Here is a 27,263-nt window from a genome sequence, read left to right as displayed (position 1 = left end):
AGTGCTACCTGCTCAGCTGCTCTGTGCAACTCTGCTGCTCAAGCTGGCCCCACACTTAATTCTGAGGAAAATTGGAAGAATGATAACAGAGATGTGGATTTCCAGTCTTGTACTTAATTAAGATGTTTCTCCTAGGTTTTCCTTCTCCTCCCTCTCTGCTATGGGGTTAGTGATGCCACCCACATATACATTGGCAGGGAGCTGCTTCTGGGGTCTCAGTACCTGATGGGGACTCAGCCCCTGCACTGCAGTCAGGCACCACCAGGCACACAATCAGCTGCCAGCAGCAACAGCTTTTGTGCCTCAGAATGAGGGGCCTCAGGCCACTCTGCTAATATAAAGTGGGAATAGTGGCAATTTGCCTTAATTCAGTGAATTGCTGTCTGCTGGAGTCCAGCAGTGGGTCTGGTTTGCTTTTGTTTGCTGTCATCATTTTGTTTGTCTATCAGTGTGAATACCCACAGCAGGGGACTGAGAAGCTGTGGTGACAGCCTGCTGCAGCTGCCTAACTAAGCCTGCTATGAAACCAGGAATCAGAGCCCTGATTTTGGTTTGAGAAACATCAGTTTAGAGCTCCAACCTGTGCACAGTTTATATTCTTCACTTTTAGTGGTTTCCTATTTGCATAACAAAAATGGTTTTGTTTGGGGAGTTTTCTCCAAACAACAAAAATATTTCTTTTGTTCCATGGTAAACTTATTTGAGATGTTTTTGCATTCATATATTGACTTTGGAAATAACCAAAAAGCTGCTCATTACATTAATTTTAACTAAAATCCCTGCTCACCTCCACACTACTGTAGGCTGATGGTAAATTGCTAGGAAGGAGGATGGATGGTAATGAGACCTAAGAAATACGGGATTGTGATTGTAACAGCTGGTAGGTTTGACACAAGCTCATGAGCTATGCTATTAAGTAGAATTCAAGCAGCTGAGAGGGAGCTGTTTGTTTCTTCTGAGGATTTGGCTTTCAACTAGTTCCTGCAGTTTCACTTCATTCTCTCTCTACAGAACAGTTGGAGAGAGAATGTCTATGAGAAATAGTAGTGTGAGTGCTTTCCTTTTGAGCAACAGCAGCAGCTCTAGATAGACCCTGAAGAAGAATTCTTTGCATCTGAGTTAATACAGTGTACAGAAGAAATTACATGCTATTAACAGTCTGTTCAGTATCACCAGGCACCTGCAAAGAAGTTGTTTCCAAGATATTTCTCTCTTTTATTTATCTCAGTTTCCAATTCTGTCACTTTCCAGCACAAAATGCAGTTGCAATAATAAAGGAGAGTAAAAGGAGGGTAAACATGTGCTGCCTGAAGAGGTGGTGGAGTTGCTCTGCAGATTTTATAGAAAATGTACAACATATGGTTAGTTATAGGGTTCTGTGGAACCATTTGCAAGCAGCATTTAGACTGTTGCAAATATACTATTGATATCTAAATAACAATCCTTCCTTCTACAGTGAAGAATTTTGCTTCTTTCTGAAAATGAAAGCAACATAAAAATATCTCAGTGCTGACAGTGGGAGTAGATCAGCATTAATTTATATTGCTTAAATCCTGAACTATCTAAAATATTTGGGAAGTATAGTCTCTCAGTGGATGTGATATAAAAGTTCAATTAGATTATAAGTAATAGATGTTATTGAATCATTTTACTGATTTTTTACTAGAAAAAAAAAGTACATATGAAAATATTATTTTACTCTGGGTGTGGAGTAACTCTCATTTCTTCATCTAAATATTTCACAATATATAACTAGTGTATGTGAGATTCCATTTTGTGCTTTGTCTCAGTGTAGACTGAATCTGAGGTTATTTGTCATTAAGCTGGGAGTTAAGTAGCTGATAACATCCTTCTCTTATTAACTTAGAGAAGATAAAAGCATAAACCATCCAGTAGAAGATTACCACATTTTTTATTGTGTTGGCAGCTATGAAGATATTCCATCAGATTCCCAAAACGTACTTTAGCAAAAATCTTTCTACTTTGATATCTCTTTTCAAAAATTTAAATTACTTCTAGTAAAAAATGTATAGGCATTAATTAATTGTTAGCATTTTAAATACAATTTGGGTGAACAGAAATGTATGATGAAATTTGGGAAATTTCTTATCCAATTAGCTCTTTAAAGGATCAGATTAGAAACAAAACACCACTTTGTGCCACCCACCAATTCAAGCTGACTGAAGATCATTGAGGAAATGGAATGCCTGAAATCAGAAACAGACAGACATCATTGCTGCTCTTTCATGCTCTTCATATCTCCTGCAGTAGGTAGAGATAATGGCACCTGTGCTGCAGGAGAAACAGGTATTCTTTTAAAAGTCCCTTTTGCACTTACAACATGTCTTGCTCAGCAGATCAAACATGAAACAGATACAAACAAGGTTAATTTCCTTTAAGTTAGACGAGTTCTTGGGATAACTTCTGGTGAGTGCTAATTGTCCTCTGGATGTTTTTTGACAGGATCAATTGTTTGTTATTTCCAGGCAACAGAAATCTGAAATATTTGTAAGATGAGTGGGAGCTTTCTCCAACACCTCTCAAAAACTGCAGGAAGCCACATGCTTTGTTTGCCATTTGTTTGTAAAAATGCATCAGTTGAATAATGTTGGTAGATGTTGTGGTTGATAAATGAGTCCAGCTCCTGTATCATCTGTGCCAAAAGCTTGCCTCTGCCATATGCAGACTGTGTTTCCACCCTATGTGCAAATGATTGAGAAGGAATTTGGAAAAAGATGTGCACATGAAAAATCCTGTACCACTTCCAGAATGATAGGTACCAATGGGAATTTGTGGTTTTGGCAGGTGATTGCCCCTAAACAGAACTGTCATGAAACATTTGAAAGACAAATCCTTGTTTTCCTCCAATCAGTAAATGTAAGGGCTCATTTTGCCCAGGGCTAAGTGCACAGGGTTGGGCAAACTGCAAACTTTTCTTAAGCCAAAACCTGAGAAGATGATGAATGTGAAGATTTGAAAGCTGAAAAGGAGGAGTGGCATGTAGTGCCAGCATCTCATACAAATCTTGCTTGGTTTCCTCAAGAAAAAGATAATTTAGGATATAGTTAAACAGCAGATTCAGTTTCTTAGCTCACTGTTTACATTGCAAATCTTTTGTCAACACACATACAAGTTTTTGCATTCCCAAAGGTGTTAGCTGGTCAGCCATCTGACTGCTTAATTTCCTAGTAAAACAAAAGATATGAGAAAGATCAAGTGGTAGTAAAATATTCTGAAGAATTTGGATTTTGTTTCATGTGTTTAGCTCTGATATTCTCTACTCAACACCTTTAATTACTTAGATTAACCCACCCAACCTTGATGAACTCATTCAAATAGTAGCTAATTAAAGCAGTACAGTATGAAGGGACTCTTGCTATTCATGAAAGCTCAAAAGCTTGTTTTAACATCCAAGTCTTATGTAAACTGACATAACTCTACAGCAAACAAGGAAGATCACTCCAGCAGCAGTGTTACTGGAGTAGAGTCAACCTTCAATTAACACAGGGCTGTCTTCTTTCTGGCATAAAGGGCCAGTTTCATTGTTTCTGATGTTTCAAATGCACTGAACTACCAAAAATGCTCTGTAACTAGTTCATCTGAAGAATTAGATGTGTCTGGTTTGTTTCTTTTATTCAGTCTTTAGGCAATCATCTGCTTTTTAAGGCTAAGCAAAATAACCATACTAGTTGTTTTTGAAAGCTGGTGTTACTGCTTTAAAATTGTATTGTCCCATGGGGCCAAGTTGTCCTTAATTTTTGCAAGCATGACTAGATGATTTTACAGTCCAATAGATCCTAAGGATCATCATGTGAAAAGGATATGCTATGAACTTCACTCCCTTCCATTTCTCTTTGAAAACTCTTTTTTTTGTTGTTTTCTTCAAACTAACAGCTGCAGAACAAAGTCAGCAGCTTACAATGCCGTTCCTTAAAGGATGCTATTTTCCCCAACTTGTTCTTAAAAACACTATTCATAGTATACAGACAATTTCAATCTTTTTCCTTTTATCATGCAAAACTAGTGAATAACTGAAACCTTCTCATCAGCATTTGCTGCTTGCACGGTATCTCTTACAAACATGGTTCAGTCTGTGCTCAGCCTTTTCTTTCCAGAGTTGCTTTTATTTCCATTTATATTCTAGAGGGAAGAATAAATAATCTTCCTGATTCCAGGCAAGATTTACAACTACTGTAATGCTCTGGGGCCATCATTGCCACACTGCTGCGGGAAACTACAGTGATGGTTCTCAGCATGCCTGAGCAGAATTAGTTCAATGTTAAATGCCATCAGCTCTTCTGATTTGCTTGAAGGGTGTCTCCTAAGTTAATATGGTTATTAGCTGACCCAAGGTCAAAAGTAAAAGTTTACTGAGATAATGAGATGGACTTACTCAGCCATATTTTTTTTCTTGAAAGACTATGACAGTTGGTAATAGAATTAATGAATGGAGATGGTGACTAAGACACCCTTTTTCTAAATCATACTTTGAAGACTTTTTTTCTATCTAGTTCCAACTTGAAATTATAGTTAAAGTACTCTAATGCTTTACCTTACATGCTATTAAATATAGAAATAATTTCCGTCCTTCTCTCTAGAAGAGGCTATGTGAAGTGTTCAGTTAAAGAATAGAATGAAACATCACAGCCATGTAATGAGTTTTGTTAAAAATGGAGAGAGTTTACATGGTTGTCATGCCTTTTCTTTTTTTCCTCTTGCTTCAAGTGGGGGCATGGAAAGCAATGTAGACATGTTAATATGCATACTTGAAGTCTTTATGAATACTTCCAACCATTGTTTCCTTCAGATAGGGGCTGCATTTAAAAATAGCGTTAATCTTTGGAGAGTATAACTTTTGGCATCTAATTACAGGAACAGTTTTGAGGTTTAGCTCTAAAAAAGTGAAAAACTGCAGGAAATTCAGAGAAGCAATTGAATTGCTCATAAATTCAACGTGCTGGCAGCTCTGCTGCTCGGTCAGAGGACTTGTTTCTGAGTCTTTAAGAACTGGAAATTCTTATATTTTAGTCACTTTAGTTTTATAGCTTGTCCAGTAAGAGAAATAGTCTTACAGAAAACAGAAAGGAATTGAATTAGTCAGCCTGATGATTTAACTTACAACATAAAAGCAGCTTCTTAAATCATAGTTCTGTCTTGAAGTCTCCTGTTTGGCTTATATAAAAAGAACTACAAGAGTTCACATCTCTTATATTTAATTTAAGGAAAATATACAAGCACTTTATTCAAGCTCATTTTGATCCTGTCCATTATTCATCAGACAATTCAATGAGTATTGACTCTGCCCTATGACTATGTCAGAAAAATCTCAGTAATAAGAAAGAAAGCACTGAGTTAGGAAACCATCATCTTTTTGCACTGCTATATAGAGGAAGATTTTTCTTGTTGCATCACTTAGAGAAAAAGCCATCTAGATGGTGTGTCAGAAGTGTTGCAAGGAAAAGAACCTGCAGAGTATGCTAAATTTTAATCTGTTCCTCCCCTTGAAAAGCAGCAATTTAAGAATGTATCAATACAACTGCTGGTGCTGCCTGTCATGGTGTCAGGTCAGCTGTTCACATGGTTGCAAATCCAAGCTGCACTTACCTAAATGGCACATTCTTGATCCCATTGTTTTTAATGGAATTTACCAAAACAAGTTAATTTGCAATCTGAGAATCCACTGAAACCTGAGGGCTGAAAAACTAAACCAATTGATTTCTGTCCCGTGTATCTGTACAAGTGAGATGGAAGTCGTCTCTGGCTGCTGGTGGGAGAAAGCTCAATGAGACAATTCTGTGATCCAATGGTGATCCATGCTGTAGATCTAATAGAGGGATTGTTGGCACTGTCTTTGTGTTTGTGATCATTCTACTTTTTCCAGTATCTGCAATCACAAAATCTGCAGATTCCCATGTTGACTTCAGTCATAGTATAGGGATTAAAAGAAGCACTTTACTGTTTAAACATGGGACAGCCATAATATACAATACTGATTTCCAGTGAATACTCATTGTATTTTATATATATTTAAAGAGTACAAGAGACATTCTGAAATAGTAGTGTTTAATTTAATTTATTCTCCTTCTATCCACGAACAGTTCAAACTAATGGGCAGGGGAATGTGGAATTGCTTATGCATGAAGAGGAGCATAGGGTCTCTGGCAAAGGACATTCAAGTAGTGCAAATTAACTCCTTAGGCTTTTTTGTGTCTAATGAAAACTGTGTAAAGCCTGGAACTCTGTAATTCTGTGCCTAGAATCATGGCTTATTTTTTAAACTTCAGTATTCAAACAGTTTGGATTCTCATCATACTTTGCTCCCTGTGCTAATCCTGCCTGTATTACATGTAGTTCACTGCCACTAGTTGTTAGTTGTCCTTATTGTTGCTAGTATTACAGGTTTACTGCTGGCTTTCTTGGTAAATACCTTGTTGCAGTGTCTACTGAAGATACAGTTTGGATTATAGTCACTTAGGCCTATACTATGGATACTGCCCTGTCCATGTCCTAATGCCAAAATATACATATAGCATTTATATTAAACATCAGGCAGAAACTGAAACCCAAGGGGTTCACTTTGGTCATCAGGAAACATGTTTTTACTGTAAGGATGACTGAGCACTGCAGTGATAGCCAGAGAGACTGGGGAGTCCTTGTCCTTACTCAAAAGATATCCATGCACGTTCCTGTTCCTGGGCAATTAGGCTCAGGGTGGCCCTGCTTGAGCAGCACAGTTGTGGGAAATAGAAAAGGTATAAAACTCTTAGAAAGCTGTGTGAAAGCAAATCTTAGGATGGAGAAATGCAAGAATGTTGAAGATGTAAGGATAAGAAACAATAGGCTCAGGTTTCCTAGTGGTTGGTTCAAGGGAGATTGCAGAATATGTGAGACCCTGAGTCTTGGCCCCTTTTGTCCAAGGACCTCTTTGATTCAAACTGATGAGAGTAACTTCATTAAGCTGTTGTTCTGGTGTTGAAGTAAAATATTAATGTAAGCAAATGAAGTTAGGAAAAAATGAATGGAACAAATAAAGTAGGCACCCTTGGTATCCTGTTCACATTATTATACTTGTATATTTGATAACCATCATTTAAAACCCTTGCCATTAATGCCTGGAAGAAACTTGCAAGTGTCACATAACATTGGCTGAAACAAACAGCTCCCCATTTGCTGCTGAGTTGCCATTAAAAAGAAAATAGAATTCCCTTTATGTACACAGAATGATTTTAGCCTTTTCTGTGCCTGCCACCATGGTCTAGGAGTGTAGTTTAGAGTGGAAGGCATCACTCTAAATCACTTAATGGTATTGGAATTAAAATATACAGTCAAATTTACAAGCCTAGGAATGAATCTTCTGGAAGCATTTTATGCTGTACTGAGGATGTAATTATTGATTCCCCATGCAGTTTATTAGGCTCCTCTACCCCACCCCCTGCTTTTTCATACAGATGGTGTTGCAAATCACCTCTCAATGGTCACCTGCTTGAAAGGAAAGTTTCATATGCAAAGTGCTGTTCTTTGTTTAGTTGTGATAGCTTGCAAGATATAAAATGAGGCAGCTATTTAAATTTGTTGTTACAGCACTTGAGCTGGGTACACAAGATTAAATAAAAAGAAAATTAGGAAGCAGATGCTTGTGGCTTAACAGAAGAATTCAGCTAAAAGATACTCTTCGTTACTGCTGGATATGAGTAATTTTACTAAGGCAGCTGTTTCCTTAATCAGGAGAAACACCAAACTCTTAAGATGACATCCAGATGTTTTCTGTATAACTTCACAATATAATGAGTTTCTATTTTATATGCCGTATTTTTAATTTGCCACATTCACTTACATCCAATATACTTTCAAATACATGTATCATCTTCCTGAACTGCAGAAGACCTGACTACTAAATATGTGACATTTTCTGTAATCTTGACATCCTTGCCTGGTGTTAGTCTGTGAGTTACCTGTAGGGCTGGCAGTGCCTCTCATCAGCATCCAAACATATAAATATTGGATTTCCACAGGTTGAAGAGGGCTTATTTTGTTTGGGACAAAGTGGCCTTGGGAAAGAGTTTTTTAGTGCTAGTGTCTGTTTATACTTTGGTGGTAGAGTTGTATGGTGTCTCTTACAGTGGTGCCTGTTGTTCAAAGCAGGACATACCATAGTGTTAATTCATGTGGAGTGTGTTAAAATCCTGTTCCTCTAATGTGGATATTGTGTAAAAACAGAGATTTAAAACTTCCACTAGATGTGGGCTCAGTCCTCCATCATGGCTGCTGACACTTTTAATGCCTGCTAACTTGCCATCTGTCCTTGCTTGAAACAAATGTTTTATTTGACTGCAGTCAAATAAACCTGCTGTCCCAGGCTGTCTATTGCTCATAGGGTGCAAAGCTGGCATCCCAAATTTTTGACAGTGATTTGCTGACACTGATCTGTTTCATAATTTATGTTTTTGGGGTGGTGTGGTATTTCAGAGTCTTAAGATTTGAGCACAGTTTTTGCAGGTGTGAGTCCTGTTACCTGTATTTGGGGCCTCGGGAGCCAGTTGCCAGTGCTCAGTTAATCCTACATGTGCAGCAAATCCGACTCGCTGCTCTTTGTGCGTGCTGCTTATCGCACCTCTTGAAAAATTAAAGCTGCCCTGAGTCTGGGGTGAGGAATTCTCAAAGGCTTTTGTAAGTCACAAATTCCTTTTGTTATTACAGGCAATCATTGCAGTTTGTTTATTGCATTCATCACCGTCTTTTCTTGAATTATTGCAGCAGGGGTATTATTAAATGGTTGGTTCGTAAGCTTTCCAGTGCTAGTGGGCTGTAGCTAAGCTTCTAATTGTTCAAGTATACATAAGCTTTAAAAAAACTTAGGCTTTTTTTGGCATTAGTACATAAATGAGCAATTGCTTTTTCTCCTGTGGTCTGAAAGTTCTTCCTCTTAAATAGTGCTAGGAGTTTGCCTGTGTAAGTAATCCTAAATACCCATGAATAGTACAAAAGAAAATAACTGAATATAGCAGGAACAAAGTCTTCCTTTATGATTTTTTTTTAATTGTGCAGTCATTTGGTTTATGCCGTGCACTCTTTTTTGACAGTTTGCACTATTTAATGCTGGTCTTTCTAAAATAAGATTTTCAAACACAGTATATCTGTTTAAAAATTCTTTAGTTAAAAAATGACTGAAGTAATTACATACGTTAGCTACTGCTGATAACTTGAGGGGATTTGTGCTTTTTGCTGTGTGCGTTTGAATGAAATCTGAAAATCTCTCACTAATCCAGTTACTTCCATTAGATTAAGTTCTCTACAATCTTTTCCATGGAGGGGATACTCTTCATGGTACTATGTGACTTCTTTGGTACAGCAGTCAGCTAGAAAAGAAAATTAATTTTCTTACTGCCAGTGAAGCCATAATAAAAAATGGCTAATTTAATAAAACAAGGGATTTTATTAATTGTTTTCTTTTTGTTGTTGTTGTTTTGTTTTTTGTGGGGTTTTTTGGGGTTTTTTTTAATTTAATCTAATTTATGCAATAAGCATGATTTTTTATGTGAATTTTCTTGTATGAGCTGGTGACCAGCATATTGGATTATTCTAGAAAGGGCAGTACAGATCTAAAAGCTTACTCATGTTGGTTACGTCCTCAAGTTGTGAAAAAGACAGGTGCTGTTCTAGCAGTTTGCAGGTGAGTGGTTGCTCACAGATACCACAAGCTGCCTGAATCTCTCCAGTCAGTCATTTGCATATTTCTGCAATCACTGTTTTATCAGCTTTGAGATGAGTTGTACAGATGGGCAAAGGTGCTTGGGGGTTGACGTTACCCTTGCAAATTGGAAAGCCTTCCCAAAACTCAGAATGGTGAAGAGGGTGATGCTGACTGGTGTCAGCGTGTGCCATTGTGTTGATCAGCTCTGACTGGTCTTTGGCTACTGTAGGTGTAGCCTCAAGTGGAGCCACTTGTGTCCCCCTCTTCTGTATCCTGGTAGGAAGACTGGAGATTGGGTGCAGTCCTGGGCTGGAGGTGGGCTCCTCTTGGTGTGGCATTTCACATGCTCAAATCCAGCAGGACCAGGGCTCGCCCAGAACTAGGAAGGTGGTCTTGACACAGCCTGTTTCCTGGGAAAAATGCTCAAAATACACTCTTTACAGTTGTGGATCTAAATGTACAAAAATACTTTTACGGCTGTGAAAGTCCTCTTTTGAAAGCTTCTTTTGTTGGCACTGATGTGACTCATTACAGTGTTTCCAGAAATGTTATTCATTGTCTCCTCACCTTTTAGCACAGAATATTCATAAATTACTTGAACTCAGCTGGAAGTGAGGACTGAATAAAATGGAACTCACAGCCACCTGTTAGTGTCAAGGTGACAGTAATTGTAAAAGCACTACTTGGTGATGAATTATCGCCAGCATCTGGGTAACTTATCCAGCTGTCATAAATGTGTTTGTGAAAATGTCTTGTGGAAAAGTGTTACAGGAACTGGTTTCAACTAATATGGCAGTAAGGTATCACTTGGTATTGCAGATAGTGGCAGAATTCAGCTTACTCTGTCTCAAGTATTCTGTTATATCAGGTGGAGTACCACAGTTTTTGTAGCATTTTTAGTCTTTCATTGTAAAAATGAAACAAATGTAAATAGAGCAAAAATTCTGGATTTTCTTTCTGTAAAGAAGTTGTTGGAACAAGTTGTTCTGAGAGAGTTCTCTTTTGTTAGCAGATCACTTTGACCCTCAAATCAACATTTGTTATGCTGAGAGGATTTCTATTCAGTGTTCTGAAGAGCAGGAAAGTGGCCTGTCCCTGTTCATTTTTCTGCTCTCGTTTTCTGCTTTTGCACTGAAATATTCATTCCTTACCCTACTGGGAAAGGCAGTCAGGTGTAGGAAAGAAAACAATAAATCTTACTTAGTGACCTGCCAGTTTTTATTTGTAAATATAAAAACAAAAATGAGAAATGCTTAATTTGATAGAATTAGAAATGTTGAGAAAATGCCTTTGTCAATTGAAAAAATTATTAAAATATAGTTTGGTGTTAAATTTTAACTTCTGGTTGCCTTTATATGGAGGACTTCTTAAGGCAGAATTCTGGCTATTCTTTAATTTATGAATCTGTATCATGTTGCACCTTTTTTAAAATTAGACGTGCCATGGACATAATTCTAAGATATTTGCTTCCTGTGCTTTCTTTTCTTCCTGATTAGCAATAGCAATTAAAACTACAATGAGGTAATCTGACATTTTCAAAGGGATTTTTCATTCCAGCCAGAGGAAACATTTTTGTTTATCCAGAGGAGATAGCATTCTTGCACTGTAATGAAGGCAGTGCTCACCAGATGACAGGTCTGGTCTTTGCCCTGTGGTTGCATCTTTGCAGACAGAGCCTTGTTTCTCTGTGGGAACACTCTTCTCCCTAACAGGATTTGTTAATGGATGGAGGAGTCTGCAAGATCTGATTGATTGTGACATTGGGTGTTCTAACAGGAGCATCAGAGTTCTGGATGTATGATTCCTCAGTTAGTTTGTTTATTCTTATGAAGATCAAAAATATGTATTTAAGAAATATTTAAGGGTACCTAATGAGTGAGAAAAAAACATCTTGTTCCCTGGCTTGGTATGTGTTTGTTGCCTATGGAATGAACAGACTGTAATAGGACTGTGTGCAGCAGTGAGGTGGATTTCTTTTTCACCTGCCAGTGCTTACTCCAATGTTGTTCAAAGAATTGCTAACATGGAGTAATGGTGGTGGTCTGATGTGAATTTTGTGTTTTTAAGGGACTCAAGATCGGTAGCATAAAGAACAACAAAGATGCTTCTTAAGTTTATTTAAGCAATTCACAGCCTACTAATATAAACAGAGATTGAAAGTATTGTAACTCTGTCTTCTGTATAATCTATTATATGATTATAGTAAGTATCTAATTTGCTTTAGTGCTGATTCTGAGTAGGACTGCGGAGTGTGAAGGAATCTCTACTTATTTCATAGAGGAGTCCATCTTGCACAGGACCTTTACACAGTAAGAAGCAGCATTGTACTTTTAAAAAAGTTAGCAACACCTGAGAGTTTAAAAAGATAATTATCTCACATCCAAAGTCTGATTACTACCAAAAATTAGGTTAAAGAGAAATGCTTTAGAAAGCGTCTTGTATGCTGCCTAACTTTATAATTTTAAATACTGATCATGTATTTGTGACAGGTGTCAATTATTATTTTCTTTCCTGAACTACAGTGCTTCACTTAGAATACTTTTCTTTGTTGTAGTGTGGTGTTTAGCTGAGTTAAATATCAGTGCAATTTTTAGTGGCTTCATTGCTTTTTAAAGGTAATCATAGCACTTTGCTGTGAATCTTCAATTTAAAAGAAGGGATTGATGGCAGTGTGGTTTTCTCTGTGCACCCCCTGGTAAATGGATTGTCAATAAATTGCCAGGAAAATAGCTCCACAATTCCCCTTTTTTAGACAGTATGCTGTCTAGAAATGATAGAGCATTGGAGAAAGTGATGGAGGGCTCAGGAGTGCTTTGTAGATTTCTGTATTTGTAGGTAAATATTTAAACTAAGCATGGTTTGAAGTGTGGGTTCAGCTATGGGGCTGTGACAGCTTCTCCCAAGTCTGACCCAGTTGGACCACTTCATGTAAGTAATCTTTCATTACTTCTGGATGAGCATTCATGAGGAAAAGCCAGGAGAGGTCCTTGAGGCTCTGAAGATAACCACTGGGATGGGAAATTTGCTGTAGATGCCTCTCATTTTTGATGTTTCTCATGATGTCTCTCATTTTTGTGCTTCTCAGTAATGGCTGTCTTAGTTTGTGCTTACCAAACAATCACTTTACTTTACTGAGTGGGAGTGGGGAAGGATCAGGGCTTGGCAAAAGTTGAAATGTGATCCAGAATCAGAGATAATAAGCAGAAGTTCCTATTGTTATTTACTTTTATTACCCCAAAAATATTTTACTCAGCACAGTATTTATTTCTTGTCCTACACTGTAAGTTTCTATGGAAGAAAAATACAGTGAACATTGTGGATGTGCAATAATTGCAGCTTCTACTTTTATTATTATTATTATTATTATTATTATTATTATTATTACTAACTGTTAAAGCTGAAAATTGAGAAATAAAGTGATTCCTTTATTTATCTTCACCCTTTTACCCTTGCTGAAAGAGTATAATTTTACTGCATGAGGCTACAATTTATTGTGCCAAGTCATTCAGTGTTGTTGTGGTAGTCTTGTCATTCTTGTCCATCCTGTTCTACTTCATAGATAGTAATTTACTAGTCAGTTGTTCAGCCATGTTAAATTAGACCTAGAGATAAAATTAGACAATGTCCATAGCTGATTTTTATTTTTAACTTTGGAAGAGGAAGGAAAATCACCAGCATGCATTAGTAATAACCTGTTGAAATTCTCATGTAAACAAGAGTTACATCTTCACCTCAGCACTTGTTTCAAAATTGTACAATGGTTTTAAAATGTTTTTAAATTTTTTTTTCCTAATTGCCTATGATGAAAATTGTTTAGTGCTTTGAAAGAGGTACATTTTTGGACAAGAAAGAAGTTAGAATGCCTGGCTTCATGTGCTTTCTAATGTTCAGGGAGCTAGTTTTGTCAGGACTGAATTTCCTTTTCCCTCTGAGATCCATATGTGGAACAGTACTTACTGCTTTACTTGCATCTCAAATTAATTTTTTGATAGCCACTGTTTGTGATATTTCCATAAACTAGTCAATTTTTATTTTGAGAGAATTGATGCTATGTATAAAATAAATACAGTAGAACTTTAAAAATATGTTAGAGCTGGTAGAAATATTTGAAAGTGAAGCATTATTGCTCTACATCAAATTAAGATGCTAAAATCCCACATTTTTGTCCATAAGCAATTATTGTAAAATACCTCATTCTGAGGTCACATGTAATCTTTTGAGTGATGAAGGATTGATAAAGCCTGCAAAGTTGAGGTACTGGGTAGGTATTGAGCCTTGCTGCCTCTGCTGTGGTTATGTGTATGTTTTGAAAGGGAGATCTCCTCTTGTCCTTGCATAAGCATCTAAAAATAATACATATGGCACCTTTAATAGCATTCTATAAGATACCTGTCTAGCCCCTTTATGTATGGTTAAAGGCAGCAGATGCTTCTACAGAATATCAAGGTCCTGCTGTGCCCATGGCTTGGGAGGATGATTGTCACCACTCTCCTGTCAGTACTTGAGTGTTTCAGGGCAGAGAGGCTGATGAGTTGATCACACTGTATGCTTTGAAAGGTTGAGGGAGGCTTCTCTAGTGTTAAAAGAGCAAAGGTTAGGTTTGCTTCTTCAGCAGGCCAAAGTGAAAAACGTGCCTGTGAAACAAAGGAAAACTTGTGCACTCCGGATGGGTTACTGTCCCTGCTCCTCCCAAAAAAATCTGCTAAGAGGTGATTATGTTCTGCACCAACTGTTTCTGAGTGCTCACCAAGACTCTAACCCTTGGGAAGACTTAATTATGTGCTGGATGAAGATCACAAATCCATAATTAATTCTCATCAGAATCCACATAATTGGTAAAGGGGGAAGTCAGAAATATCACGGATTATGAAGGGATTTTCAAGCAAATTGTTTCCTCTGCTGCTTTGCTTCAAGTTTCCCCAGCACCCTGATGCAATCTACTCAAGAGAGTTTTCTGACTCCAGACATAATTTGGCTTGAAATTACTTAACCTCCCTCAAAATATATTTTACTGTAATTCTAAATCTTGGACTGTTGCCACAGGAATCTTGAGATCTGTATCATATGGAGAGACCGTGGGATGTGATAGTCTGGAGCTTCTTTATGACAACATGATTCTTCCAGAGTTTTATATTCACTCCTGATCACATACTTTTCCAGAATAAAAACCTTCCTTCAACGAGGCTTTCAGAAAGTGGTATTTTACAAATTGTATTTTATTTTTGTGGAAAGAAATTTCTTCATTACCTTGTTTTGCCCAGCAAATGTCATTATATTTTTAAATAAGCCTATATGCATGACTGCACCACAATGTGTCAGATGTACAGACTGACTTCTAATACATAAATAAATATAATTCCATCATAAATATGCCTGAGGAGAAAAAAATGTGTTGAAAGGAGCCATTATTAGAAAGAGAGAACAATGAAGGTGACTTTGCTATTTTGACTACTACACCTGGGATAATCCCTTTCAGTGTTGCGCAAGATCCCAGTGTAATTCCAAGCAAATAGGCCTTGAACATCCACATATTGAAATCACTAAATAGGTTTCTATATTTAAGTTGGAACAATATTGCTTCTAATTAAAAACTCTCTTAGTAGAGCACTCAGTGCACAAACAGTAAGGTTAATGTAACCTGAGCTGGCAGTTGAAGGAAAGCAAAATCCTCTTTGTTCCAGCTTTTTAGCTATTTACCGTGGGTGTGTGGTAAGCATTTGGTGGTTCATGTTTTTGAAATGAAAGCTGAAACTCTTTAGATGCTGCATATCAGCTAAGTCTCAATTGGCTGCAGGGGTATATTCCAATTTTTTGATTAATTGTGGCACTGACACTCTCTGAGTACAGCTGAGTTCATAAAGACTGTAGTGCTACAAAGTGTGTAGGGTTTATTTTTTTGGTGATCTAGGGGTGTTTTTGCCACAGACTGCCCATGCAGCAGGTTGACAGCACAGCAGCCACAGTGACACAGCCCAGGCTCCTGCAGTGTGCTGAACCCATGTCAATAAACCTGACAGAGAGCAGAGGTGGCCTCCCTGCAGCTGCATCCCCCTGCTCCAGGAGGATGTGCACTCGGGGCAGGGAGCTGCTGGCCAGCCAGACAGGCTGCAGCAGCATCCTTGGCTCACAGCCCCTTTCCTGAACACAGGACACCTAGCAGGGCAGCCAGGAGTGCCTGACCTGCCCTGCAGTATCAGGTCTGGCTGTGCTGTGCCAGGAGCAGGTCATCTGGGCACTGTCACTGTTGTTCCTGCTTCTCCCCTTACCAGGTGCGATGGAAAACAGCCTGTGCCCCTTCATTTCTTTGACGTCACTCTAAAGGAGCAGGGGTGCTTCATCATGTGAGATGGATTGGACCATATGCTCAATAATCATATTAGCTAAGTTAATTTAGTTGGAGCAACAATGCATTTTCCAACATTTGGTTTCTTCTTAACTTTCAGGTTTTCCGAAAAAAGGCAGTGGAGCTTGGAGAGAAGTTGCTACCTGCTTTCAACACTCCCACTGGGATACCTTGGGCACTGCTTAACATCAAGAGGTAAAACTACTGCTTTTTGATGACTAGAACACATAAAAAATTATGTTGAATCCATATTTGCTACAAAATATTACAATTGCTGCAGTTTTTGTCCTTACGGTTCTGCAGTTTAAACTGGGACATTTAAGTGGATGTATGTTGCACACAGAAGAATGCAATCAGAAACATATTTATTCATTTCAGAAGTGTCAGTTAGTATGCTGCTCATCACTCTTCCTCAAGTCCTTCACTTTTCCTTAAGTCCTTTACTGTTGTTTTAGGTAGGCTAAGAGCACTGGGACATGTGCTGCTCTGAGAGTTTTCTAGCCACTTTGCACTCTTATTTTTAAACCTGTTCTCAAGTGTGGTATAAGCACGTCCTTCATATCAAGAAACAAGAGGAATACCTGCTGCAAGAGACTCACTGTTTTGTACCCTCTCCCAGGGAGTGGTTTTGCTTTTGGGCAGTCATGATATGAAGGCAGCTCTGTGTTTGCTGGAGGAGATGCTGGCTTTCCTGAAGTCAGTCTTGCTCCAGTATCTGGTTCCAGACATGTCAGCAATTCCTTAGTCCTACTTAGGATTGCTACCTGTGCTGGTAAAGAAAATGGTTTCTTTGCACTGCTTGGCAAAGAATATTGAAAATGACACCTGTGGAGTGTATTTGTGTAATTGTAGGGACACCCCTGCTTTCTTCATGCTGATAAAATTCCAGCATCACTCATCACAAGGAAGTGAATAAAAAAGAATTTAACATATGTGTCATTGGTGATGTGTTTTTCTGAATGGCTGCCTCCTTGACAGCATCTTCTGCTGCTCTCTGCTTGCTCTGTGAGTGCACCTTTTCCCCACAGTGGGATGGACATTGACATGTTGCTTGATTGGCTGTGTTTGCTTCTGGCTTATCTTCCACCTTCCTTTCAAACAGCAGGGAGGTAGAAAGCCAAATAAAGCACATCTGTATGTGGGAGCAGGAGGGAGTTGGTGACTCCTGAACTTTCTCGTCATTGAAGGGGCTTGTTAACTGCTGCCTGGGGGTGATCCTTGGACTTTGGCTGGGTACTTAAATGCATGCTAATACTTTTTTCATAACAGACTTTAATAAGTTTGCACAAGTTTGGTAGTGCAGCAGTTTGAGGCATGTTGGTTATTTGATTTTAAACTCTTAGAGAAACTTCTGAATACAAAACCTTAGTATATGTTTGTAATTGCAACACAACAATACCTTGCTCTACATAGTATATTTAAGCATGCTTAAAGTATTCAGGCTAAAAATATGTCTTTTTATATAGACCTCATCTAAATCCCTCCTTAACTGTTGATATATCAATGTTCTTTTTGCATATAGTTCAAATTATGGTAGATCTTTATAGTTTGCTCCTACCTTCTCCAACAACTGCTGTGGGGCACTACAGTCAGCTGCAGACAGTGCAAGGTGGTAATGCCAAAGGGATTCATTTCTTACCTGGCACAAAAGTGAAAGAGGACTTCTGCCGAGGTAACTTCCTTTTCTGGGGCAGAAAAATCGACCTGAAATGCTGGGTTCTTGGTTGTTCATTCTGAATCCTTGCACATCTGCCTAGCTTTGACCTTCAGTAGATGACTCTTCCATAATACTGTGAGTAAACAAATATGCTGTCATCCAGGCTTAGGAAGTGCTAAGCCACTGAAGCCTGCATACATTGCAGATCTAATATGCCTCATTTCTGATTAGTATTTTATTTTATTTTATTTTGATTTATGCTTCAAATAGGAAAACACTCACAATAGATTATGGGTCTCAGTCGTTATTTTTAGATTATTATTTCTGGATTAAGAGATTAGCTGGATATTTGTTTAACTTTGCAAATGTTATCCAGAAAATGCTTGGTTTTCTCTACTCATCCTGTATCACCATAGATGGATCTGCTTTCTCTTTGCATGCCTCTCTGTGTAAACATAAATGTGCTTTTGTCTCCTCACATATCAAAGACATCCACCTGAAGTATTATTCTCTTTATCTTTTCCATTGTTTCAGTTCATCCTGCCTCTTTCCTCACCACTTAGTGATCATGGAACATTTACTGTCTAGCTTGTGGAGCTCTTATTATCAAATATGATAAAAAGTTCATTGTATGATTCTTCAGCTAAAAATACTTGCCAATTCATGAGTATGTTTGCTTGTGAAACTTCCTTTGGTCTCTAAAGTACAGTTCAAGTCATTAGATCAGTGGTTTGTAGGGGGATTTCCTTTTCTTTCTTTCTAAAGTTTCAGTTGCACTTCCACGTTTCTGATTTCAGTTTCATTTCTGTATTTTCAGTTCATATTCAGCATCTGTTTTTCACTTCTGCTTGTGCTGCAAAATTTGAAGTTCCTTCTATGGCTCACTAGCTTATTAAAGTACAGTGTGGTGCAGCACTTGTGGATTCTTCTGGCTCAAAACTGGGGTAGAAATAGCTGCAGATAGAGAAGGGTATAAAGCAGTGGTGAGTTAGCAGACAGGTTTGAGTCTTATTATATCCTTTGTTTAGATATTTCCTCTTCAGTGCTTCTAAAATGCCAACTCTGACAGTTTCTTAAAATACCACTAGTTCATGATATTTTTTTTGCTTTTTTCCTAGTAACCTGTGACAATCTAGCTTATCTATGTTAAAATTGTCATTTCTCTTTCTTTCTATAGACTTTAAGTAGTTTATGACTGATCAATCATATTGCTTGTGTATTTCTGTAATTTACCTCTCAGATTTATAGAAATAAAAAAAATCTGAAATTATAACTCAATTAGTCTTAAATAATCTTAACAAATACCCAGTCTTGCATCAAGTTTGCAGGATCAGGTAATCTTTTTAACATATCTATTTATTTTTACCCCTGTAACTATCTTTACTCCTGTAACTATTAAAGGGGAAGCTGTTTGGGGCTTGTGTTTATGGGATGATAACCTGCTGTCAAATACAGAAAGGAACTCAGATTATTGCTATTCTGTTCAATCAGTCAGAAAAAAAAATCTGAGTATAAAAGTCTGTGCTTTTTTTTTTTCCATTTAAGATGGAAATTTTGTCTTTATGTCACTTTTTCCCCCTTTGAAAGCAGACCTGTATCTGGTTTTTAGTCACTATTTCCAATAAGACCACATTACTACTTGCCAGTAACAACCCAGAATTGCTATATGAAAGAATATATTTTCCACTAAATGTTTGCTCTCTATACATTGACCAGTTGCATAGTTTTAAGGTTATTTATTGTGCCTTGTGTGCTGTGATGTAGCAATACTGTTAGGCATTAAGGTACAAAAAGGCCTGACTTTTTATGAAGAATCAATGTAGCATATAACCTTTAAGTGCATCTGAAACTTTGAAAAATAGTTATGCCTTGCCTTAATGAAAAAGTTTCAACTGGAGTAAATAATATTTTTATTTCTGGAAACATAACAGACTGGAAATGGGTTTTTTTTTTTTTGGATGTCCAGCCTGTTCATAAGTCTTGTTGTGGTTAAGGGGGATACTGTGCCTGTTTCTCTGGCTTACTGACAAACCTAAATTATATAATCATTTCTTGCTTTAGGGATCATGGGAAGTGCTGTACAGAAGGAAAAGCTTCCTACAGAAGGAAAAGTGAGGTGTAGCTGGAGTGGGTCAGAGTGGGAAAGCCTAACAGAAGTTTAAAAAGAAGGGTTTGAAATACCTGTGATTAATTTGTATTGAAATAAAACTACAGGGAGTGATAAGATTTACTTGACATAATTGGAGGATGTTTACTGTGTCAGGTGTCAGTTCAGGATTCTTTGCTTTTACAGCTTAATATTGATTGTACATAGTGGATCTCAGTTGCATTCAATATAACATTTTATGAAGTGAAATAGCAGGGACCTTGCTAAATTGTTTGCACAAAGTAGTTATTCGTAGGTAACTGAGGATGGAAGTGGCAGAGCTGCAATATTTATGTCACTGGGATGTTGTCAGCATGATTTTAAAGCAAGGTCTTCTTTTCACTTTCAAAATTACTATTATTTTTTAAATTACTACACTTTGTACAGTATAGTTAAGTTATGCCACAGGTAGTTAAGTTATGCCACAGGTCTTTCCAGGCCTCAAAGTGTTTCTTTAAAACAAGAGTTGGCACTTCTGAGCCCTTGCAGCCACTATGTATTCACAGCAAGAAGATACACCCATAGCACAGTTTCAAACACAGTTTTTTATCTCACATCACTTGAAAAAAAAAATAACAAGAAAAATTTCCCCCACAGTTTGCTTTTTATTTTGAACAACTTTTTACCACCAGCTAAGATTCCTGTTTTGTGACAGTAGTACTAAATAGGATGGTTCTCCCCATGGTCTCAGCTTGCCCAGCAGAACCTGCTGCTTTGGAGAGGGTTATGTGCTGAGATGCTGCAGTGTTTGGAAGGGTGACACACACACAGGTGGTGTTGTCTTAGGGGACAGTCACTGGTATTTCAGACTGCTGGTGGCAGTGGTTTAGGTTGCAGAAATTTAAAGGAGCTTCTCTCTCAGCACCTTCCACGTAGTTGGAAATGTGGCCAATAAACCAACTACCTTGGAGGTATGAAATGTTGGTCTTGAAACAATGGAATTTGCTTGAAAGTATTCAAAGCAATTCCCAATTTCTAAACATCTTTGAGGACTCATGGCCTTCAAAATATCTTGAGTTTGTTGTGCCTCATTAGAAGGACTACAGTATTCTTACAGAAAGAATTCAGCATATAAGAGAATGGTGGTTTTTGAGTTCTGTGACATCTCAAAAACATCATAATCAATGCATTTAAGAGTACATGCCTTTATAGTTTGTAAGGAGTATTAATGCACTAAAAAAGAAAGTTTGAGAATATAAAAAAGGATCCACACATGTATATTCCATAAACCTTTTTGACAGCTTGATTCTCCCACTTACACTGTCAGAAATGTCTGAAATTAGATTGATTGTTGCATTATTTTGCAAAATTTTTGTGTGATACTATAGTCTTCAGCAGAATTAGCAGTTTATGCTTTTATTTGTCCAAGGGACATCAGAAACACATTTTCGCAGAGATTTAACCAGGATGGATAATTTAATTATTCTAGTTTGCATTGTTAACTCTAGTGTATTAAAATATATATATATTTTTTTTTTAAAGACTGCAGAATTTGCAGTTAAATAAAGGTTATTCTTCAAATTAACTATATTTGGCAAAAATAAACCTATTTTTAGAGGAAGTTTAGAGATTAAAAGCTTATACTCTCTGTACAGTTTGTTATTGTAGGATCATGCAGAAGCTGTGTTTAGATTAAATCTTTAATTATATCCCTTCAGTCTAATTTTGGCATAATTTTAGAGAAAGAAATCAAAATTACCTAAGAAAAAAAGCTAAAAGTAGCAGACATACTTTGTAAGGCTTTTTATGAGTGGTTTTGGCAAATGACTCCACTGATATAATAAAGTGGTAATAATAACAAAAAAGGATTTGGATATTGAATTATACACTGAGATTTCCCCTGCTGCAAAACAGACCAATGGAAAGCAGACCTTTGCCTTCAGGCATTTGGATCACAGTGTGGATTTGTATTAGCACTGGATGCAAAGAGATAATCCTGGCTGAACTTCGCTCCTCTAAAAGTTATTTGTTTTGTGTTAAACATATGTTTTGGCATAGAATGATCTGCTGTCTGGATATACCAATCTCTTTCCATTGACTAAAGAGGACCTTGCACAATTAATTGAAAGCACTAACATCTTGAGATGAGGAAATTAATTGCATTCTAATTTATAAGTAACTAGTGACAAGGATTATTTCAGCAAAGGGTACATTTTTTCAGCACAGGCATTTCAGTTCATTGCATGATTCATAAACAAGCTTACATTTCTGGAGTCAGTATTGAATGCAAAACAACCTGGAAAAATAGTTATGCATGTTAAATAGCAGAAAATTAGAAATTTCCATGTTTTAGGACATGTTAGAACACCACAGAAACAAATTCCTTGCCGTGTCTTTGCCTCATCTGAAATTCCTTGCTGTGTCATCACCTCACCTGAAATGTGTACTAGTTCTGCATTGCATGACTGGTGATTTATATTCAGTATTCAGTATATTTGACCTGTGGTGATGTCTGATTTGCCATTAAGCAATGTAAAAAAATCTCATTTATAATAATATCACAAAAATTTCATGAGATAGTTCAAGGAATGTCACTCTTTGTCAAGAAAGAAAAAGAACCAAGAAAAACATTATTTTGGTGATAGCCCATAATGATAGGCTGTATTATTCAACTAGCAGCTTCAATTCAATATTGTAATGCAGAATTTGTGTGGGAGGCTGCCCTCTGGCAATAACACAGGAAGAATTTGGGACCTCTTATTATTACTGCAAAATATCCTTATCAGTTTAAGTGCTTTCTTATAGCCAAAAGGAAAATTCTAGTCCCAGATTCTAAGTTTAAACATTCTCTCCCCATAGTTCATTAGTGCAGTGTAAAATGAGTATAAATACTTGCAAGTTCATAATTATCGTATTACTTATCTGCGTAAAAGCCTATGTGAGTATTAGTAGTGGTACTCTTCAGCACAAAATGTATGATTACAAACACTTTCTAGATCTCTGTGGTGCTAGCAATAGGTAATGTTCTTTTACAAAACCAAACAATCCTGCTGCCAGAGTCTCACAAAAACCAACAGGTTACCAGAGGGTAGCTCCACTTCATGAGCCTTGCCCCTTCATCAGCAGACACTCTCCAGGGTGTCAGAACCTTCCCTGACTATCATAAGATTTTGTCTTGATGGTTTAAACAATGGGGAATTGCTTTTTTTGGTATGTTATTTATAAAGAAGATAGAATGATTTTCTGTGCCAGAAAGGGGGAGGATAAGCAGGTGGAACTGTTGTGGTTTGCCCTAGAAGAAATCAGGAGTAGAAAGTTCACCCAAGCATGTACATCTAATTTCCTGCCAGTCTGGTTGTAACCAGTCCTTCACTGAAATACGGTGACATGGGGTGGGAAAGTGGCATCAGATCTTCTTTCCTTCCTGTGAGTTAAAACCATTCTTGCTCCCCTGCAAGTTTTTGAAATTGCATTTATTGATAATAGGATTTTATAAATCAGCATATGGCTAAGAGTGTTGCTCGTGCTCTTGCTCTAGCTGGGTGAGTGCTGCTGTCGCCTCGATACTGGCAGAAAATCAGGAGTTATTTGTATGCCATACCTTCCTGTTGCCTAGGAGTTGCAAGGGAGCCCTTAGTGTTGAATTGCCAGACATATTTGGAGTTGGAGCCGTTTGTGAAGATGTGCTCAGTCCCAGATGAGATGAGGCTCATCTCAGATGAGATACATTTGCATGTTCACCGGCAGAGCAGGAACAAGCTCTGGCTGGAGTGGGACACTGCAAGAGACATTTGAAGCAGCTTGAGGAGCATTTATCCTGCCCTGAAACCAAGTGCCCAGAGTCTGGCCTGCTGGAATGCTTTTCCTTCGCCAGTGCTGACTGTGCTGGGAATGCTGAGTCTGAGTGTAGGCACATTAATCTTTGCACTTGGTCAAAGATCATTTCCCTTTTAATTGCTTGTATCATGTATGACTTAATTTTCATCTGTGTGTAGTAAATGATAATCTTAGAGCAGACAAAATGTGACTGGCAAAACAGCCTTCAGAGGGAAGGGAAGCAGTTTCTAGAGAGTTCAGGTTTCATTAAATGCATAAAATGAGCGCAAGTACTTCTCAGTCACTTCTACCACAATTTAAGTCACTGCAGAAAAAACACATAATTAAAGTGATGGGATTATTCCACCTAAGAATTTTCCAACAGACAAATTATAATGCCATTTATGAGTTCTTTATGTACTTGTTATGATCTGTGTACATTTGCAGGATTTTGCCTGAAAAATCTATGACTCATTTCTCATCTGGGAAATCGTGAAAAGACCATGAGAAATGGAGAGGGGCATTTGCAAAGTGCTTTGCTTGTGTATTTTAACTAGAATTTGATATTTCCACCTGGTTAAATTTTCAGCTATGTGGGGTTGTTTGGTTATTTTTCATACAGTGTTTTAGGCACCTCTATGGCCTGATAGATAATAAGGATTGAGATTGATCCAGGAAATAGCTGACTGATGTTTGCAGTTATTCTGTATTCTTACCATCCTAAAATTATGAGTATGAACAAGAGTTACTAACTGCATTTTTTCAGATATCATTACTGAAAACAGATTCTGCTGTTGTCCTCAAAGAATTCTGGACTTTTTTCCTTGCAGAAAAAGCAATTTCCTTCAATACTTCTCAAAGTACATCTTTCATTTCAGATAAACACATAGATGAATGTATGAATTGGTAAATCTTTATTCATCATTTTCTGGTTTCTTACTGCTGCTGATACAAGAGGCTCTCTCCTTAACCTCCACCAAACCATGACCTCTCAGCTGGACAGCCAGAACACCCTCCAGCAACTGACACAGTACCAGTGCATCATGTATACCACAAATAACAGTTTTACTTATCTGAATTTTCAACCTCTTTTTAGCACTTCATAATCTCATTAATACCGTGAAACTTGAATTTTGTTTGTTTTCGGTTTCATTATACCAGTGCTGAGGAGTGTGTGTTATGCCATTTTTATAAGCATGTTTAATTTTAAGATGACTATTCATAACTGCTTCTGACACCTTTTGTTATTCTGAAACTCATGGCATATGTGTTTTCATGGATATGTCAGATACTCTTGCAGTACAATTTTCCATTTAGTCTTTTAGATTGACATTAAAATAACAAATCAGCATAAATTAGGTTATTCTTTTTTCCCTAGAAATCAGTCTGTTATATCAGAATAATAAGAACATTCATGAGATTCATTTCTTGCTTTACCTTTTAACAGAAAGAAAACTTTATTATTTATTAATAGTTCAGATATGTTTAACATTTGGTGAGAATTCAAGAGTTTTCTTTCTTTTCAGGGATGACATATTAATTTCTTGCCTGCTTGCATAATTACTTATCATTACTTGCATTTTCTCTGCTTTATGACCAGCTTCATACATCCACCTGAATACAGAACACCTAATTGTTTTTAAACAGGAATCTCAGCATTAAATACAGATGCCTGTGGTGCTGTGATTGATACTTTCAGTTGTCTGGAGGCAGATCCATGTAACAGCACAGTTTTTGGTAGGAAAGCAGCTACATTGTTTCTCATAGCATCTCTTAAACTTCCAGATCCTTAATCTAAGTTGCAATTTTTTAGTACAAGGTTCTGAGATCATTCCATTCCTTTTTGTGGTGTGTTTACTGTAAATCAAAACTCTTGCAATCTGTCTTTGATCCCGCTCTACTTTGTGCATTTTCTAACCCTGCTACTCCTCTTCCATGCTTGCTCCCCTCTTCTAATCCACTTTGATTTTGGAGGAGAAACACACTGGTGATCATTTTCAGCTCTGATAGTTTTTTTTTCTGCTGAACTGTGATTCTGTCCTTGCCCTCACGTCCTTCACAAGAGGAACCTGAATCCCAAATGCATCATGTTTTCCTGATCTAGGGGTTGCTCCTTGAACCTTTTTCCAGATGTTTCAGTTTGTTGGCATGTGAAAATTAATATTTGAGAATTGGATATTGTCCCACATATGTCTTCTGAGACTTCTGGGCAGACTGTTATTCATTTTCTCCCCTTCCTATCTTCCATTCCTGCTTCCATCCCTGCTTCTTTACCTCCTTGCTTTCCTACACCCCTAATGTACTTGAGGTCACCTGGTTGACTGGCTCTCTGCAGCCCCTCAATGGGACATATACTAAAGTTGCTACTTTAAAGTATAATCATTTATGGGAGAGTTGATCCATAAATCCTACTTGTCCCAGTGTATAATCTAATACATTGTTCCTTAAGATCTTAAATGTATTGAAATATTTCAATGCTCTGGAAGGAATGGTAATAAAGCCTATGTCTATTTGTATACATTGGGAGTGGAGGGGGTGTGTATGTGTACCTCAACACAAACTTATAGATGTTTTACATATATACATTAAAAACATATTTATGCAATTTAGCAGTGTAAGGCAAATTGGGGTCCTGTAGGGAAGTTTGGGAGAAAAAAAATACATAGTAAAAAGCTTGTCCTTGCCTTTGCTGCTGAAAGCTGCATAGTCTTTCACAAATATAAAATTATGTTCTCTTGGCCATTCCCCAGAAACTTTAGAAATTTTAAAAATCACAAACACACAATTAAAAATACTGTCAGCCTTTATTTGTTGCTGACATTTGCTCTTCCTTTCTGACGCTGAAGCTGACCATGTGAAGACTTCTATTAGATCAAAATAGAATAGGCTACCACACTTTGGATGCTACAATGTCATCATTCTTATGTTTCTACACTCATCTTTTACAAAGGAAAGAAAGTGAGGAGAGGAAAAAAATATACATTTTGAGCAATAATGAGGCTGGAGAAATGAACAAACTTTTGGGCTTAATGGAAAATGAAAAAAGGGTGCATTGACTTTACATGAATAATCCTTTCCATCTTATAAAAACACCTTTTGTTACTAATGTAGATATGGGGACAGGGGATTATATGTTCTTTGAATGCTGCTTTGATTATCTTTGTTGTATTTATAACTGAAAGCTCTCAATGAGAACTTTGATGAACTTTACCCTGTATGTCTATAGCTCTAGTATGTCTAGTATGTCTAGTTCTCAAAATTTCTTTCAATATGTGCAAAGGTCTGGAGCACATTTATTGATTTCTAATGTCAAGGTCAGTTGATGGAGAAATTTTACAAGCCTCACCAGTGAGGGTTTTCAACATTGCAGCTATGAGTAAATCCCTCTTTTCATGTTCAAGATATGTTGGAACTCAGTATTCATTGCTAAATTTTGTCGTTAAGAAGATTCTTTAGGAATTCATGTTTAAGCTTTTGTAGTTTTTCTACTAACTATACTAACTCAAATTATAATTTATAATTTATTGGCCTTATTACAACACTTCATTAAAATGTCAGAAGATTCAGCTTCTAGGCAGGGTATTACTGCAAGAGCCATGCATGCAGTGTTCTTCACGTTTGGAAATAGCTACAGCAGTTATGTTCTGCAGCATGAATTAACAAAGATTGA

The 27,263-nt window shown here is 37.3% G+C and overlaps 1 protein-coding gene across 1 annotated transcript in view; it reads left to right on the top strand.

The window, feature by feature from the left end:
* The window catches only part of MAN1A1 (mannosidase alpha class 1A member 1), a 136,696-nt gene that overhangs the window by 62,304 nt on the left and 47,129 nt on the right, over positions 1–27,263 (top strand). The window contains exon 5 of the mRNA XM_079299323.1: positions 16,135–16,229. Coding sequence (XP_079155449.1) covers positions 16,135–16,229 — 95 coding nt within the window. The remainder of the gene's footprint in view (positions 1–16,134; positions 16,230–27,263) is intronic.

This window comes from Erithacus rubecula (genome assembly GCF_903797595.1).
Source record: "Erithacus rubecula genome assembly, chromosome: 2".
Classification (NCBI taxonomy): Eukaryota; Metazoa; Chordata; class Aves; order Passeriformes; family Muscicapidae; genus Erithacus; species Erithacus rubecula.
Note: the sequence above shows the minus strand (reverse complement) of the source record. Positions and strands in the feature narration are given on the sequence as shown.